The 16304-nt window shown below is 41.9% G+C and overlaps 1 protein-coding gene across 7 annotated transcripts in view; it reads left to right on the plus strand.

Annotated features, from left to right (window-relative positions):
• Positions 1 to 16304, plus strand: part of PBLD (phenazine biosynthesis like protein domain containing) — a 32019-nt gene that overhangs the window by 5170 nt on the left and 10545 nt on the right. For 6 of the 7 annotated variants that reach the window (XM_054690042.1, XM_054690043.1, XM_054690044.1 and 3 more), the window contains 5 exons: positions 2100 to 2239; positions 12090 to 12189; positions 12558 to 12656; positions 15619 to 15728; positions 15820 to 15849. In XM_054690042.1, the coding sequence (XP_054546017.1) occupies positions 2156 to 2239; positions 12090 to 12189; positions 12558 to 12656; positions 15619 to 15728; positions 15820 to 15849 (423 nt within the window). In that variant the 5' untranslated portion in view covers positions 2100 to 2155. The remainder of the gene's footprint in view (positions 1 to 2099; positions 2240 to 12089; positions 12190 to 12557; positions 12657 to 15618; positions 15729 to 15819; positions 15850 to 16304) is intronic. The other variant, XM_054690045.1, reaches the window with a different exon arrangement.

A 16304-nucleotide genomic window follows, 5' to 3' on the forward strand; every position in this document is an offset into this window, starting at 1 on the left:
GAATTTTGTTGCGTTGGGCAACACCACACTGACAAATGGGAGTCATGGAGCAGGCTACATAATGCAGGATGCTGCTGAAGACCAAGATCCTGGCCCTTTTATTGACACACGTAATTGGTTTTTAGGAGATTAGGGAGATTAAGGAAAAGGAAAGGGTGTAGAAGATTAGGGATTGTGAGTCTGCCCTCCAGGCACTTCTAATCTACTTGATGCTACACCCTAATCCCCAGCCATGGTTCTAATCTCATCAACAAGGCCCTCCACTGATCAGCTTCTGGGGTCCCTTGTCATACATCGGTCCTCGGCCCCCTGGGCATTCTGGGCATACTTCCTGATGCACATGTTATGCATTGGTCCTCAGCCCCCGGGCATTCTGGACATACCTTGTGATGTCTAACCTTCCCAGTGTGATCCAGCTTTGTGCTTTTGTTTGATCTGAAGGGTTTAAGGGTTAGGGCTCCTGTTCCTCATTGGCTGGACCACTTTGACCTTGTTTAGGTGACAAAATGGTGGCCGTATAGGCTGCCTAGGAGTAGCAGACCCACAAATTTAAGTCTAATTATCACATTACTTTGACTGTGTCATAAGCACATTCATAACTTAGAAAGCATGGCACAGATGATATGCAAGTAACAGACTATTTCCTCTTGCACATGATTTTAAATTTTTGAGTGGTAGGTAAAATATAGTTTTCAATTATGTATGTATCTATGCCTCTTAGTGTACAAGCAATGATGGTCACCGGGGTGGGGGGTGGACTTACCTTAAGCAACTATTTTTTAACCACAGTCTAGTAAAGTTACCATTTTATGGCCCAAGAATAGAAAATCAGGAGACAAAGAAATACCCCAGAATTTACAAAGAAAATGGCAAAACTTAGAATTGTCTTCATCATCAGGGAGTCATGGAGGCCTAGGTTCCAGTTTGATAATTCCCTACCAGCTGTTTGATTCTAATGCAGTCAAGTTAACTTTCTTAATCTCTAAATGAGTTGTTAAGTTGTTATACAGGGTAGAGACTGTGGGCTGGTAGTTTCCTAATCTGCACATGTAATCTGCATGATAAACCCCTCTTGACTGCACTGAGGGAAGATGGTTTTACCTGAGAAGATATTTTCCTTTGCTATAACCTTGACCCATCTTCTGTCTATAAATATACTTCATTTTGTGTAAGCCCTTTAGGCATCTAGATGGGATGCTGCCAAAACATATAAATTTTTTTTATTAAATATTTGTTTGTTTATGCATATAAGAGGTGGGATACAGGCCAGAGATGCGGGGTGTGAGTGTGAGAGGATTTACCAGAGACAGAGTGGGGAACAGAACAGGCAGATGTACTAAAATACACTGCTGAGGGGAGCAGCGGTCGAGACAGGAGAGGTCTGCTGCACCATGTGGGTCACCTCCCTGGTTGGGTGTTGAACTCGTGCTGCAATGGCTTCGGGTAGCTTCGTAGTGCTGCATCTTAACTCCTGGTGCCATGAAGGAGGCTCCAATTTATGATTGGTTTAATAAAGCCAAGTAGATCTCTAAATTTGTGATTTTTTGTTTCTTAACACTATTTTACCTATTAACACTGATTCAAGAGAGAGTGAAATTCCACCAGAGTTTTACAAAGAGATTGGCTAATCTTTAACCATGAGAAGTATAAAAATTCTAATTCAATGAAATTATTACAATATTATTACAATGAAAAGAGTTATTTTAATAAATCTATATCATGAATTCAAGAAAGTCTGCAAAGCATATTGACAAAATATCATGATATTTACTAAAGCATGAGCCTACTTTGAGTATGTTGAGTCCAAGACAAAAATGTTTTTGCTGGTTTGCATGGTTATATGCTTTTTAATTTTCCAAGTTATTTATAATTAGAAAAACATTCTTTCAAAAGGGTAGTAATTTCATTGCTATAAGCAACATACCTGCTCCTTGAACATTTCACATATCTCATTAAAAACTTAACCTCAGGTTTCACATGCCTTTAAATGTAGATGTGTTAATACAATTTCCTGACTTAGTATCTGGAACTGCTGATGGGTTCTGTATACTAAGTAAAACATTAACTTTTTTTTTTTTTTTTTTTTTTTTAAACGGCAGGGAAAAAAGCAGGCTACCAGCAATTCTGAGAGCCTGGAAAACAGCTTGCAAGGAAAATGAAGCTTCCGATTTTCATAGCAGATGCATTCACAGCAAAAGCATTTCGTGGAAACCCTGCTGCTGTTTGCCTCTTGGAAAATGTAAGTTCTTGGCTTGGAAGTGCAGATCCTAAAATTCTAGACTCCTCTAGAACCAAGCATTTATTAAAAAAAAAAATCAAATCCACCTGTTTACCTCTTCGGTTTGTGTTGTTAAATATTAGCAACATTCTCTGCAAGTTGATTTCAAACAAATTATGTGGTGAGCATTCTTACATGTAAGTTAAATCTAGAGAAACGAAGATTCATGTAAAAAACTAGAGTCAATTTAAAGAAAACTGCAGTTTCCTTTTAGACATAAGATTTTTACTTTTGTTTTTAAATTATTTATTTATGCATACAACAGCTGGGGTACAGGCCAGAGATGCGGGAGGGTGAGAGGATTCACCAGAGACAGAATGGGGAACAGAACAGGGAGATAGACTGAAATACACTGCTGAGGGGAGCAGTGGGCGAGACAGGAGAGGTCTGCCTTGCCATTTGGGTCGCTCCCTGGCCAGCTGGGACTGAACTCGTGCTGCAGAGGCTGAGGACCGCTTCACAGTGCAGTGCTTAACCCTTGTGCCACCAGGGAGGCCCAGATTTTTACTTTTTTCATTTAATTAGCACCAAATATGGAGGAGAATGAAATTTAGATGAGTTTTATGTGACTGGATATATCTGGTAATACATTTAACATAAAAGATTCTAAGGGGATATCTTTTTTTCCCCAAAGATTTAATTTTTTATGTTTTTTTTAATGCATACAAGAGCTGGGGTACAGGCCAGAGGTACAAGGTGGTGGTGAGAGGATTCACCTGAGACAAAGTAGGGAACAGAACAAGCAGATTGACTGAAATACACTGCTGAGGGGAGCAGCAGGGGAGTCAGGAGAGGTCTGCTGCGCCATGTGGATTGCTCCCTGGCAGGGGCTCTAATTTGAACTTGTGGTGGCTGCGGTTAACTTTGTAGATTGTGTCTTAACCCCTTGTGCCACCAGGGAGGCCCTCTAAGTGGATATCTTTAAACTTACATTGTGGGTAATTAAAAATTCTTCTCAGAACCAAGAAAGTGAGACATTTTCCAGGAAATTAAGTAGAAAATAGGAGCATTTAAGTTCTAATATAAGACGAACCTTATTTACTTTAAGTTTCACTTTAAAATGGTTTGGTGATGATGATATATGTTAATAGAACTATTCCTTGACCTTAGGAGCTTTGTGTTGTTACCTGGGCTTTAGGAAACATGTCAAGGTACCCCTCAACTTAAAGCAATTTTAGTGCAAGTTTGGGTTATCTGAGAATTACTTCAGAAACAGAGCGGGCAATGGATGATCTTGTTTTTTAAGTTGGACAAAGTGTGTGTTGGAGACTTCCAGTTCAGTGAATCTCAAGCTTGTCTACACATTAAAATCACCCAAGGAGCTTTAAAAATTCCTATGTCCAGGGCCTTCCTGGTGGCCTATGGGTTGTCTCAGCGCTGTCACCTGTATGGCCTGAGTTCAATCCCTGGTCAGGGAGCTAACCCACATACGGCACAGCAGACCTCTCCTGTCTTGCCTGCTGCTTCCTTCAGCAGTGTCTTTGGTCTGTCTGCCTGTTCTGCTCCCAGCTCTGTCTCTGATGAATTCTCTCACCCTCCAGCGCCTCTGACCTGTATCCCAGTTCTTGTATAAATAAATAAATCTTTAAAAAAAAAAAAAGAACTGGAGTGTAGGTGGGGGGGGGGGTGTTAGGGTGTGAGAGGATTCACCAGAGACAGAGTGGGGATCAGAACAGGCAGATGTACTGAAATACACTGCTGAGGGGATCAGCAGGTGAGATAGGAGAGGACTGCTATGCCATGTGTGTAGCTCCCTGGCTGGGGATGGAACTCATGCTGCAATGGCTGGCAATAGCTTGATAGTGCTGAGACTTTAACCCCTGTGCCATCAGAGAGGCCCAGACATACCTTATTTTCTCCCTCAAGCAGAACAGCAAAATAGTGATTCACAGTCCTTCTCTTACCTTAACGATGCATTCACTATGCAACCTTGCAACTGGCATTTTCCAACCGCAAAATGCAGAAAAAAAAAAAAATTAATAGGCTTTATCAAGTTACACAAGTGCTTGGGAGAACTCGCGGGAGAATAACAGCCAGATCCTAAATCTTTTTTTTTTTTTTTAAAGATTTATTTATGCATACAGGAGCTGGGGTACAGGGCAGAGGTGTGGGGGGGGGTGAGAGGACTCACCAGAGACAGAGTGGGGAACAGAACAGGCAGATTGACTGAAATACACTGCTGAGGGGAGCAGCAGGTGAGTCAGGCGAGGTCTGCTGTGCCATGAGGGTTGCTCCCTGGCTGGGGCTCGAACTCATGCTGCGGTGGCTGCAGTTAGTGTCATAGTTTGCATCTTAACCCCTTGTGCCACCAGGGAGGCCCCCAGATCCTAAATTTTGAACTTTCTTTAGAGACAGTCAGGCAAACAAAACTTTATGTCAAAGATTTGTGGAATTGACTAAAACTGCTTTTGAAGAGTCTCTATATATTTTTGCCCCAATTTCCAGTGTAATAGCCTTGAAGAGTTTTGAAAACAGCATCAATGATTTATGAACTTAGTTTTTGCCAGCTAGCAAGAATTATTTCTTGAATTAAGAATTATTTCAAAAATTATTTCTCAATTTACTCCTTTTACCTCCAGCAACTCGCTAACCACCAGACTTAAGGATCTCTTTCTCCATTAAAACATATTTTATATATTATTTACATATTTGGAAAAACTAGGACATAGAATTTAGGCCAAGAATTTAACATAGTTCAAAGCACTATACTTCAGTACATATGGAAGAAAGAAAAAAAAAAAAATGAGAAAGTCCATGTTTTGAGGATGCTTTTGAAATAGTCTGTTCATTTACTTTTTTGTGTCTTGGGCCTGTGAACCAGGCTAATTTGGTGCCCTATGAGGGACAAATGAATAGATATCTAAAGATTTTTTTGCTAGTTTTCATTTCTCTGAGAATTCTATTCTCTTGGAGGCTAATTTAGCACTTTCCTCAACTCATAAATAATAAAATTAAATGTACTTACATTTATAAGTAAGCTTAAAAATAAGTATAAATGATGACTTCTGTCCTTGGGCTCTTTTATCCTTGACTGAAGACAGTGGATATGCAAAACACTTAGAGAGAATAAAAGGTATCTCAGGACAATAGCGACAAGTAAGTATAGGCCTAATCACAATTCAGTAGGCATTCAGGCTGTCATTATTAACACAGTCTACAAATATTTATCGACCTCTTCCATGAGCCAGGCTCTGGGCTAGGGACAGGAGGTACAAAGATTAGTCAGTCTGGCTGTCTTTGAGGTGCTCAAAGTCTAATGGGTAAAATAGACAAGCAAACCTGATCATTATTTGGTAGTCCCCATAGAAGCTAAAATGAGTGCCAGGTAAAATGGAAACTCAGAGGATGGAAACAGCATTTTATGGAGGGGAAAATACTTCAGGGTATAAATATTGGGCTTCAAAGGAATATTCTTTTTTTCCCTTTAAAATTATGTGAAATCTGGGCCTCCCCGGTGGCGCAGTGGTTGAGCACTGGGTTGCGAAGCTGCCCACGGCCTCTGCAGCGCTGGTTCGATCCCCGGCTGCTCCGGCCACCGGAGGAGGGTCCCACATGGCACGCAGACCTCTCCTGCCTCCCGCTGCTCCCCTCAGCAGTGTACCTCGGTCCTTCTGCCTGCTTTGCTCCCCGCTCTGGCTCTGGTGAATTCTCTCGCCCTCCCACACTTCTAACTGTACCCAGTGCTTGTATAAATAAATAAAGATAAATCTTTAAAATAAAATAAAATAAAATTATGTGAAATCTGACAGAAAAGAAACTAACCACAGAAAAGCATGGTGGGCAGACTAAAGACTAGGTAATTGCACTTTGAACTTTTTGAACACTGGATAAAAGACTGCAGGAAGGGAAGTAATAAAAATAATTCTGGGTAACAAAGTTCTAAGAGCTTCTATAATATTCTAAAGTTCATTTTTTTGGTTTTCCTTTCAAGCGAAATTCATTTAAAAATTTCCATACTAGGAATTTATAACACTGTACCTCAGGTAAAAGCAACAAAATAATGCCTAAGGGGGACATCCCTGGTGGGGCAGGGGTTAAGTTCTTAACACTGTCACCCTATCTCCAGCCACTGTGTATGAGTTTGATCCCCAGTCAGGAATCTCACTACTTGGCGCAGCAGACGTCTCCTGTCTAGCCTGCTGCTCCCCTCAGCAGTGTATTTCAGTAGATCAGCCTATTCTGCTTCCCACTCTTTCTTTGGTGAGGTCACCCCCTACTCTTCTGGGCCTAGACCCCAGTTCTTGTATGCATTAAAAAAAATATATATATCTATATATTTAAAAGAGCTGTAAAAAAAGGTTAAATGGAACATGAAACAGGTTTTTATAGATTTTTTTTTTTTTTTTTTTTTTTTTGGTGGGACCCTCGCTGGCAGCCGGGGAACGAACCGGCGCTGCAGAGGCTGCGGGCAGCCTCGCAGCCCAGTGCTCAACCGCTGCACCACCAGGGGAGGCCCTGAAACAGGTTTTTAAAAAATATTTAAATGTTAAAGAATTAATAGTATCTTCAAATGCCTGACAGACCATGGAGAGTCATGGACACTGTATAGACACAAAGCAAAAAATATGAAATGCATACATTAGATGACAGCTGTGTAAGACAGTACAGAAACTCTTGATAAGTATTAGAGATCAGAGGGCCATGGTATAATATTTAGTGAAAATAGCCTTTTAGCAGGAATAGGGGGCCCAGATTTATTCTCCTTCATAGTCTGTTTCAAGCTTTTTTTGTTTCGTGTTATTGTGGCATTGGTGATGGTGGGCGGTGTGTGTGTGTTTAGGACAGGGTTTCTCAACAGCAGCACTGTTGACACTTTGGACCCTACTGTTTTTTGCTGTTCGAGGCTGTCTTGTATGTTGTAAAACATTTAGCAATATCCTTGGCTGCTGCACAGTCAATCATAGTAGTACCCCCTTTTCCTCCAGCCATGACAATCAAAAATCATCCCCAATTTAGAAAACTGATTTACTGGTTACCTTTTCTAGACTGATTTATTCCTGAGTGTTCCTGTTAAAATTATGTTTTGTGCTCAATATGTACGTTTATTCCAACTCACTGGCATTTACTGGCTGTCTACCAGGTGCTGGAAGCTGCTAGGGTCAAATGTAATATCCATTCATGTGCTTTTTCTTTTTTTTTGAAGATTTATTTATTTATGCATACAAGAGCTGGGGTACAGGCCAGAGATATGGGGATGAGAGAATTCACCAGAGACAGAGTGGGGAACAGAACAGACAGACTGACTGAAACACACTGCTGAGGGGAGCAGCTGGTGAGGCAGGAGAGTTCTGCTTCACCATGTGGGTTGCTCCCTGGCCGACCAGAGATTGAACTCGTGTTGCATAGGCTGCAGATTGCTTCATAGTGTTGTGCTTAACCCCTTGCACCACCAGGGAGGCCCTACTGGGTTATATATTTAAGGAAAAACAGGTTTATAAAAATACTGTGTTTATCCATGCTTCAGCTCACATGGAGAAACTTATGGTGCACTGGCCATTTCCTTCCTTCGAAGGTCATTAGCCAGGTGTGATCACAGTGGGTCAGAGGTTCCTCGGGTTTCTAGGGTGTTCCAATCTCGTATCTCATTTTTATGCCTGTAAGAGGGATGAGGAATGTGGAGAAAATCTCCCAGGACATTGAAAGGTTTTCCTTTGCCCAGTTATGCAGGAAGTATGCAGAGGAGGAGGAGGTGTTAATGTAGGAATTTCTGCTTCTTAGAGATTCTCACTGGCTTTTGGAGCATAATCCTTAGCTGTGAGAGCAGTAACTTCGGGAACTACAGTCAAATACTGTGTTAATTGTTTTTTATATGTTATCTCATTTCAACTATCTAACCAATCTATGAGTAGGTCTTATTATTATTACTCCCATTTTACACATGAAGAAATTGATGCAGGGGAAGGTTAAGTAATTTGGCCAAGGTCACATGCTTCTAAATGACTGACTTCAGGATGCTACCTCAGCTCTGCCTGACCAAAGAGCCCTTCAAGCAACCATACTCACTATTAGACTGGGTGTCCTCTCCTTTTGTATGCCCCTTCGGCACCCCTTATTTCCCAGTTGGTAACACAAATCACTCTTGAGATTCACTTAATACTTATCTTCCTCATTCTTTGATATCTTAACCCATTTTAGACTTTTTTCAACACACCTGGCCTAGTTCATGGGGAGCTCTAAATAGGCATCTGTTGAATGAAAGTAAAAAATATTAATAATTAATAAATTATGGCAAAATCTATTTTTAAGAGTTCCAGTTAACCAACAATTGTTGGCCTTATGTTCTCATTAGTGCAGGGGGTGAGTGAGGTATGCAAAGTGAGTGTGAGCTTTGGGATTTATGAAAGAACTGGGAAGATGAGGCATCTGTAAAAAGCTTTAGGGACAACTGAAGGTGGCCTACAATTTGAATGCTGCTTTTTTTTTTAATTTTTATTTTATTTTTAAAGATTTATTTATTTATTTATACAAGAACTGGGGTAAAGGTCAGATGTGTGGGAGGGTGAGAGGATTCACCAGAGACAGAGCGGGGAACAGAACAGGCAGACTGATGAAATACACTGCTGAGGGGAGCAGTAGGCGAGACAGGAGAGGTCTGCGGAGCCATGTGGGACCCTCGTCAGCCGGCTGGGATCGAACTGGCGCTGCAGAGGCTGTGGACAGCTTCACAGCGCTGTGTTCGACTGCCTGCGCCACCAGGGGAGGCCCTGCTTTTTTTTTTTTAAGATTTATTTTTATACAAGAACTGGGGTACAGGCCAGAGGCGCGGGGTGGGGAGAGGAGTCACCAGAGACAGAGCGGGGAGCAGAATAGGAAGACAGACCGAAGCACACTGCTGAGGGGAGCAGCGGGCGAGGCAGGAGAGGTCTGCTTTGCCATGGAGAGGTCTGCTGACCATGTGGGTATCTCCCTGGCCGGCCAGCGAAAGGAACCCGCGCTGCAGAGGCTGCAGACAGCTTCACAGTGCTGCGCTCAACCCACCGCGCCACTGGGGAGGCCCTTGAATGCTGCCTTATGACATAACTTCAGGATAGGAAATCTAGGAGACTCAGAAGGAAGCTCCTGGTTGCTTTAGAACTTTCTACATCAAAGTTCTTTTCTTTTGTTGGAATCTTAGCAGAGGGACAAATGACCAAAGATAAAACAGGACTGTCCTGTTTAGATTGTTATAGTTCTAAACTGCCACAAGATGGGAGTATTTTAAAACTTTACTAGATGATTTTCTGATCATTAATCTCTTCAGGGCCATATGGTGATAGAACCTCAGTGTCTCAATACCATACCTTGGAACTCAGAAAAACAAACAAGGCTCTGTTTTTGCTGCTGGATATTTGATTAATGTGAAAATGCCAAAGGGAGATGGGTATTGCTACAGGAGAGTAGCTGTTGGTTTGTAACTGTTGTGTATGGCATGTGAAAATAAGCTTGTAGTATACAATGGAAAAATTATTTGCACCAAAATTTGGTATTTTGAATGAATGCAATCTTTCTTTTGTTTTTAGAGCTCTCAAAGTTGAAGCAATACTAGTGTTCTCATGATTCATCTTTATCTCTGGTTTCTATGTAGAATTCAGCTTTCGGTGATGTACAATGAGGGCTGGTACTTTACACTTTTTACATTGTTTCCGATTCCTTAGGAAAATAGGTGCATTTTAAGTGTCCTTGGACAAAAATTGCAGTTATAGAAATTCAAATTGCAAATGGTCCAGTATATCAAAGTAGAGCGGATTGAATAGCTGATGGTCAGTGAAGTGTGATGTGCAAAAAACCCTATTTGCAAAGAAATCTATTACAAATAGATGGTGAGTTTAGTCTCATGCAGCATGCTTAAATGCTTTTATTTTTATTTATTTATTTTAAATATGAAAAATTTATTTATTTATGCATACAAGAACTGGGGTACAGGCCAGAGGTGTGGGGGGTGAGAGGATTCACCAGAGACAAGTGAGGAGCAGAACAGGTGAATTGACTGAAAATACACTGCTGAGGGGAGCAGCAGGCAAGACAGTAGAGGAGAGGTCTGCTGTGCCATGTGGGTAACCTCCCTGTCTGGGGATCGAACTGATGCTGCAGTGGCTGTGGATAGCTTCATAGTGCTGAGACTTAACCCCTTGCGCCACCAGGGAGGCCCTTAAATGGTTTTAGATAGCCTTCGTATAGGTCAAGAGAAGCAATAGAAAAAGAAAGAACAAGCATAGGCAGTTTGGCCAGATCAGATAGCTAGAGGGTTGGCAATTACTGCAGATTCCTGCATCCAAATCCAGGAAGGCAAATGCAGGAAGACAAGCACAGACTTTCCCGTCTCACCCTATAATTACCATTGAAGCTTGTGGTTGAAAACTCCACATCAGAATTAAATGACCAAAATTTCTCTCAAATGTTGTATGCATGGGCATATGGGCATATGGGCCAATCCCCACAGAGAACATTCAATAGGCCATGTGAAATAATAGTTCAGTTCTTAACTTGGTGCCTCCTTCCCAGCAGCCCACATTCCCCTCCTCTATGTAGGTGGGACTTCTCACTCCCTGTGCCCACAGGTCCACACATATGAAAGTTTCTCATTTCACTCCATTCCTACCATCCGGCTTCTCCTTACTTCCCTCACAGAATTCTAGCGTATCAAAGGTTTTATAGGTTAGTCACTGATTTAAAAGAACAGAAGAGGGCCTCCCTGGTGGTGCCAGGGGTTAAGACGCAACCTATGAAGCTATCTGCAGCCACTGTAGCCCAAGTTCTATCCCCCGCCAGGGAACTGACCCACATGGCGCAGCAGACCTGTCCTGACTCGCCCGCTGCTCCCCTCAGCTGTGTATTTCAGATTTCAGTCAATCTGCCTGTTCTCTTCCCCACTCTGACTCCGGTGAATCCTCTCACCACCCCCTCCCCCACCTCTGGCCTGTACCCCAGTTCTTGTATGCATAAAATAGATAAATCCAAAAAAAAAAAAAAAAAAGAACAGAACAGAAGAGAGGTCAAATGATCTGTCCAAAGGCGGCGGGAGGGAGGTGGGAGGGAAGCCGTGTCCGCGAAAAAAAAAAAAAGAAAGAAAAAAAAAATGATCTGTCCAAGAAGCCCAAATGCAAAGGTCTTTGCCCACATTTTCCTATCCAACTCACCATAATCTGCCCTTTTTCTTTTCTTTTCTTTTCTTTTCTTTTAAGGTTTATTTATTTATTTATACAAGCACTGGTTATAGTCAGAAGCGTGGGAGGGTGAGAAGATTCACCAGAGCCAGAGCAGGGAACAGAACAGGCAGACTGGCGAAATACACTGCTGAGGGGAGCAGCGGGTGAGACAGGAGAGGTCTGTTGCACCATGTGGGACCCTCGCTGGCGGCCAGGGATCGAACCGGTGCTGCACGGCTGTGGGCAGCTTCCGCAGCCCAGCGCTCAACCGCTGTGCCACCAGGGGAGGCCCCATCTGCTCTTTTTCTAAATCTACCTCAAAGCCTCATCTTTAAATTCAGAGTATTTATTGTTAAGACCTGTGCATCTCTGAGTTTGTGGCAATTCCAGTAGGGGTGATTCTCTTTAGAAGAGTACACATGCTCTTAGACTAGACGATAATCTGGCAAAAGATAGGCAGGCCATTCAGTTCTAGTTTTGTATGTCTGCAACTCATAACATACTGTTAGCCTGAATTTCTGAAGAAAATAAAACCCTTCATAAAAGTGCCTTGAATGCCTTGATAATTATTTCCTTTTAAGCATGTAGCTTTTAATATGAATAAACTGTTACTAACTAGTGGCAGTTAGTGTCCAAGAAAGTCTGATTTGTGTTTCTGGAGTCTCAAGCTTTTGTTTCTAATTCAGGAATTGGATGAAGACCTGCATCAAAAAATTGCAAGGGAAATGAACCTCTCCGAAACTGCTTTTATCCGAAGACTGCACTCAACAGACAACTTTACCCAAAGTAAGTATGCTTTTTTTTTTTAAAAAGCCAATTTTGAATGGTACCTGAAGTTGCTTTTCCAATGGTAGAATAATATTTAAGGGAAAGGTCCAGTTACTTACTATTTGTTTGCTCCAGGAGATAGAGGGAGAGATTCCAATTTGGTTTTTAGTTCATTGGGAAATGGGTGTTGGTTAATTTGAAGGTTTCATCTCCAGATCTTGCCCTGAGGAACCCTAGGATGTTTGTCTAGACTTTACCTGTCCTTTCGCAACATCTCAGCTATCAGTCACATCAGTAAACTGCTTAGAAAAGAATAAGAAATGGAAAGGTTTGAAACCCATCTGTATGTGAATGACCTGGTCTCTTTGATTTTTCTTCCTCTGAAGGTTCCTGCTTTGGATTAAGGTGGTTTACTCCGGCAAGTGAGGTCCCCCTCTGTGGTCATGCTACCCTGGCTTCTGCAGCTGTGCTGTTTTACAAAATAAGTAATAAGATTTTACTTTCTGAACCTATCACTTATCTGATAGCAAATATTTAAAAAATTCTCACCATCTTTCTCTTTTCTTTTTTTAAAAAAGATTTATTTATTTATGCATACAAGAACTGGGTTACAAGTCAGAGGTGTGGGGAGGTGAGAGGATTCACCTGAGACAGAGTGGGGAACAGAACAGGCAGATTGACTGAAATACACTGCTGAGGGGAGCAGCAGGCAAGACAGGGGAGGTCTGCCTCACCATGTGGGTTTCTCCCTGGCTGGCCAGGGATCGAACTCGTGCTGCAGAGGCTGCTGATTGCTTCATAAGCTGTGTCTTAACCCCTTGTGCTATCAGGGAGGCCCTCACACTCTTTTTCTGATGAACCAAAGAGACTGGTATAAAGGTATCACAGTTTATTTCTTGTAATTCTTGATGGAGAAACAAAACTGGCAAACTTTGGTAACACTTCTGTTGGCCTTTCTGAGTATATGTCAGGCGTCTTTGGAAATCATAGTTGTTATTCCCTGGAATCCCATTTTATTTTACATAGAATTTCATTCCACAATAAATTTTAAAGCTTCTTAGTCCTGATTATATACATTTGCCTTTGATGATAATAGAGCATATAGCACCTTAATCCTACCAGTTTCCATTTGAGCTGCATTTAGTTTAATAGATAAAGATCATGGCTTTGTGGGAGTGGGACAGAGGAGAGATGCCTGGCAGTGCCCTAAAAGGAGTGACAGAAGCAGCCACATACAAGCATAGATAACAAATAGAAATTTCAGCAAGGACTTCAGCAGGATGATATGACAGAGGGTAACTGCAGAGTGTGAGGAGTTGGAAAGGAGGTTCCTTGAGGAAATTACTTTAGATAAGGAGAGTGAGGGAAGGTGTTGCAGGACAGATTCCTCTAGGAAGCAGACTCTGAGACACCTTCGCATGCTGTTAAAACTGGGGACAGTTTTCCTGGGATCAGTAATGGTAGGAGTGTAAAGAGAGCAGGACTAAACTGAGAGAGACGTTCAACTACAAATTGGTAGCAACAAAGAAAATTCTAGGCCAAATCCACAGGGAGGCCTGAAGCTAGGAAGGTCCTTCAAGCAGGATAGTTCCAAAAATAAACAAAGATGCATGCCTTGACTAGTCCCTAGTTCCCAGGAAAGCCTGTGTGACTTTGGGTAAAGTAGCTCATTTAGTCAAGGCAGTTCCTAGAGCAGGCCTCTTGGCAGCTGAGTCAGGATCTGTGGAAGTGTGATAAATCGAGGCCTGAAGGTGGGTGTCTCTTAAACTTTTGTGCCTCCTGTCTTCTCTGCCTCATATAGTTCTGGCCCTGAGAGGAGAGAGGATGAGATTCTAGACACAGCATCCACTAGAGAAGGGAGTTTTGGGGCTACAGAATAAGATGAAGCCCTCTTTGTGAAGAACAGAACTCATTATTGAGGAAGAACAATGTGGGCAGAGGCAGCAGCAAATACAGAGCCTCTGGGGCACAGTGTATATAACCAGGGCAGCTGGAGCTTTCTGAGGGAGAGGTGGATGGGCAGGAGACAATGTTGAGAGTTAAGCCTTGTAATCTATAATGTAATTCATTATATATCTTCAAAAGATAATTTAGGTTTATGTGGATAGGGGATAAGAATGGAAGGAAGGAAACATCCTGAAATGTTTAGTAACTCAGTCTTGAAAAGTTGCTTTTATTGAAGTTGGATTGTGTGACTTTTGAAAATGCCACCTAGTATGATGCTAGGTTTGGAATGCTAGCTTTCAGATCTCCCAAAGGATTCTCTTAAAGTTAGAAGAGATAAGGTCCCCCCAAATACTTTGTGAACGATGATGCCTTATACCAATTATAATGAGAAAAATTAAACTTCTGGCTTCAGAATGTGAATTTTATGCTCAGTAAAGTTGACAAACAATGTTGAATTTTCTCACCTTTAAGATATGGTACAGTACTATAGAAATATTGGGGGTGGGGGGGTGGTGAAAAGAATTAGGTTACTAGTATTTCTTTTCACTAAAAATGTTGCAGATTGAAGTGAGATAGGTGGCCTGAGTTGTCTCAGTAACTTGGGGGGTATTATATGAACATTTGCAGTCCAATCTTTTTTATGTACAACTTGTTTTATTTAGAATATATCTGATTTGTTTATAGTAGACTGTCGTACTGTGTATGTTCTAATGTCATCCTTTTGGCATACCTTAGACTCCTAGAGTTTATCACTATAGTTACTATAGGTGGATATTTTAAAATCTACATTAGAAAACTCTATAGCATCTCTCTGAGATTTAATTATTATCCTGTTTTACAGGTAAGCTGAAATTTGCATCAGTTTAAATATATCTCATTTTATTGATGAGAAATCAAGGTTAAGGAGGTTAAATAACGTGTTCAGGTGTACAGCTAGTAAGTGGAAAGCAGCCAGGATGTGAAACGTTGCCGAATAAGTCAAGTCCAATCCTTTATGCTCTTAGCTCTCAAATTAGCATCTGATAAGCATTTTCGACACTCTAGACCCCAGCAACCCAACTGAGGCTGCCTTCACAGGAAAGGACAACACTGCCAGAAAGGCTAAGATGGCACAAAGCAAACATACATCAAAGTTTGGCTTCCTATTTCTTGATTCCTTTTCTATTTTTTTTTTAAGATTTATTTATTTATGCATGCAAGAGTGGGGGTATAGGCTACAGGTGTGGGGGGTGAGAGGATTCACCAGAGATAGAGTGGGGAACAGAGCAGGCAGATAGACCGAAATACAGTGCTGAGGGGAGCAGCAGGAGAGTCAGGAGAGGTCTCCTGCGCCATGTGGGTTGCTCCCTGGCCAGGGATCAAACTCGTGCCGCAGTGGTTGCGGTCAGCTTCATAGGTTGTGTCTCAACCCCTTGCGCCACAGGGAGGCCCCTCTTGATTCCTTTTCAAACAGTTTTTTCATTGTTGCATTATGACCCCCCTCCTTTTTTTTTTGACCAGAAAATGTGAATAGCACTCTAACCTTTGTCACTCTGAGTGGGGAACTAAAGGCCAGAAAGGCAGAAAACGGTATCATCCTGGACTTGCCTCTTTATCCAACCCAGCCCCAGGTCAGTGCTTTTTTAATCACTGCTATAAATGGTGTACAAACCAACAGCTTGCCTATTTTACAATGGTTTTGTCTTTTTCCCTCCCACCTAGGACTTACGTGAAGTAGAGAAGCTGATAAAGGTAGGTGAAAAGAATCAAACCAGATCTTGTGTGATTTCTCATTTGTTACAGATTGAATACAAAGATGTGGTACCCCTAGAACAGGACTTTTATCAGTATAAATATTCCAATCTAAGCTGAAATGAGCAGTGTGTGCTGCATTTGAGGTTTAAATTTTAATGTTGAATCTATTTGGTGAGAAGTCTGGCCAGTTCTTCCTGACTTTCCTGATAGCATTAGCCTCCACCACAGGGCGGAGGGGGAAAGAATGGAAACTGCTTGGCAGCTGTTGGTGTTCCCAATTTCTGCAGTGAAGGATGAGGCTGAGATGGGGATCTGTGCTTTGATGGAGGAGAGCAGGAAAGCCTGAGTGTACCTTCACAGAGGGGACACATAGCCTGGCTGCCCGGGTCTAGGTGGGGGGTGGGGCATAATAATGATAGCAATAAAAGAACATTTTAAAAAAAGATTTACTT

Source organism: Talpa occidentalis, unplaced genomic scaffold (assembly GCF_014898055.3).
Source record: "Talpa occidentalis isolate TD23 unplaced genomic scaffold, MPIMG_talOcc4v2.1 talOcc4.8, whole genome shotgun sequence".
Taxonomy (NCBI): Eukaryota; Metazoa; Chordata; class Mammalia; order Eulipotyphla; family Talpidae; genus Talpa; species Talpa occidentalis.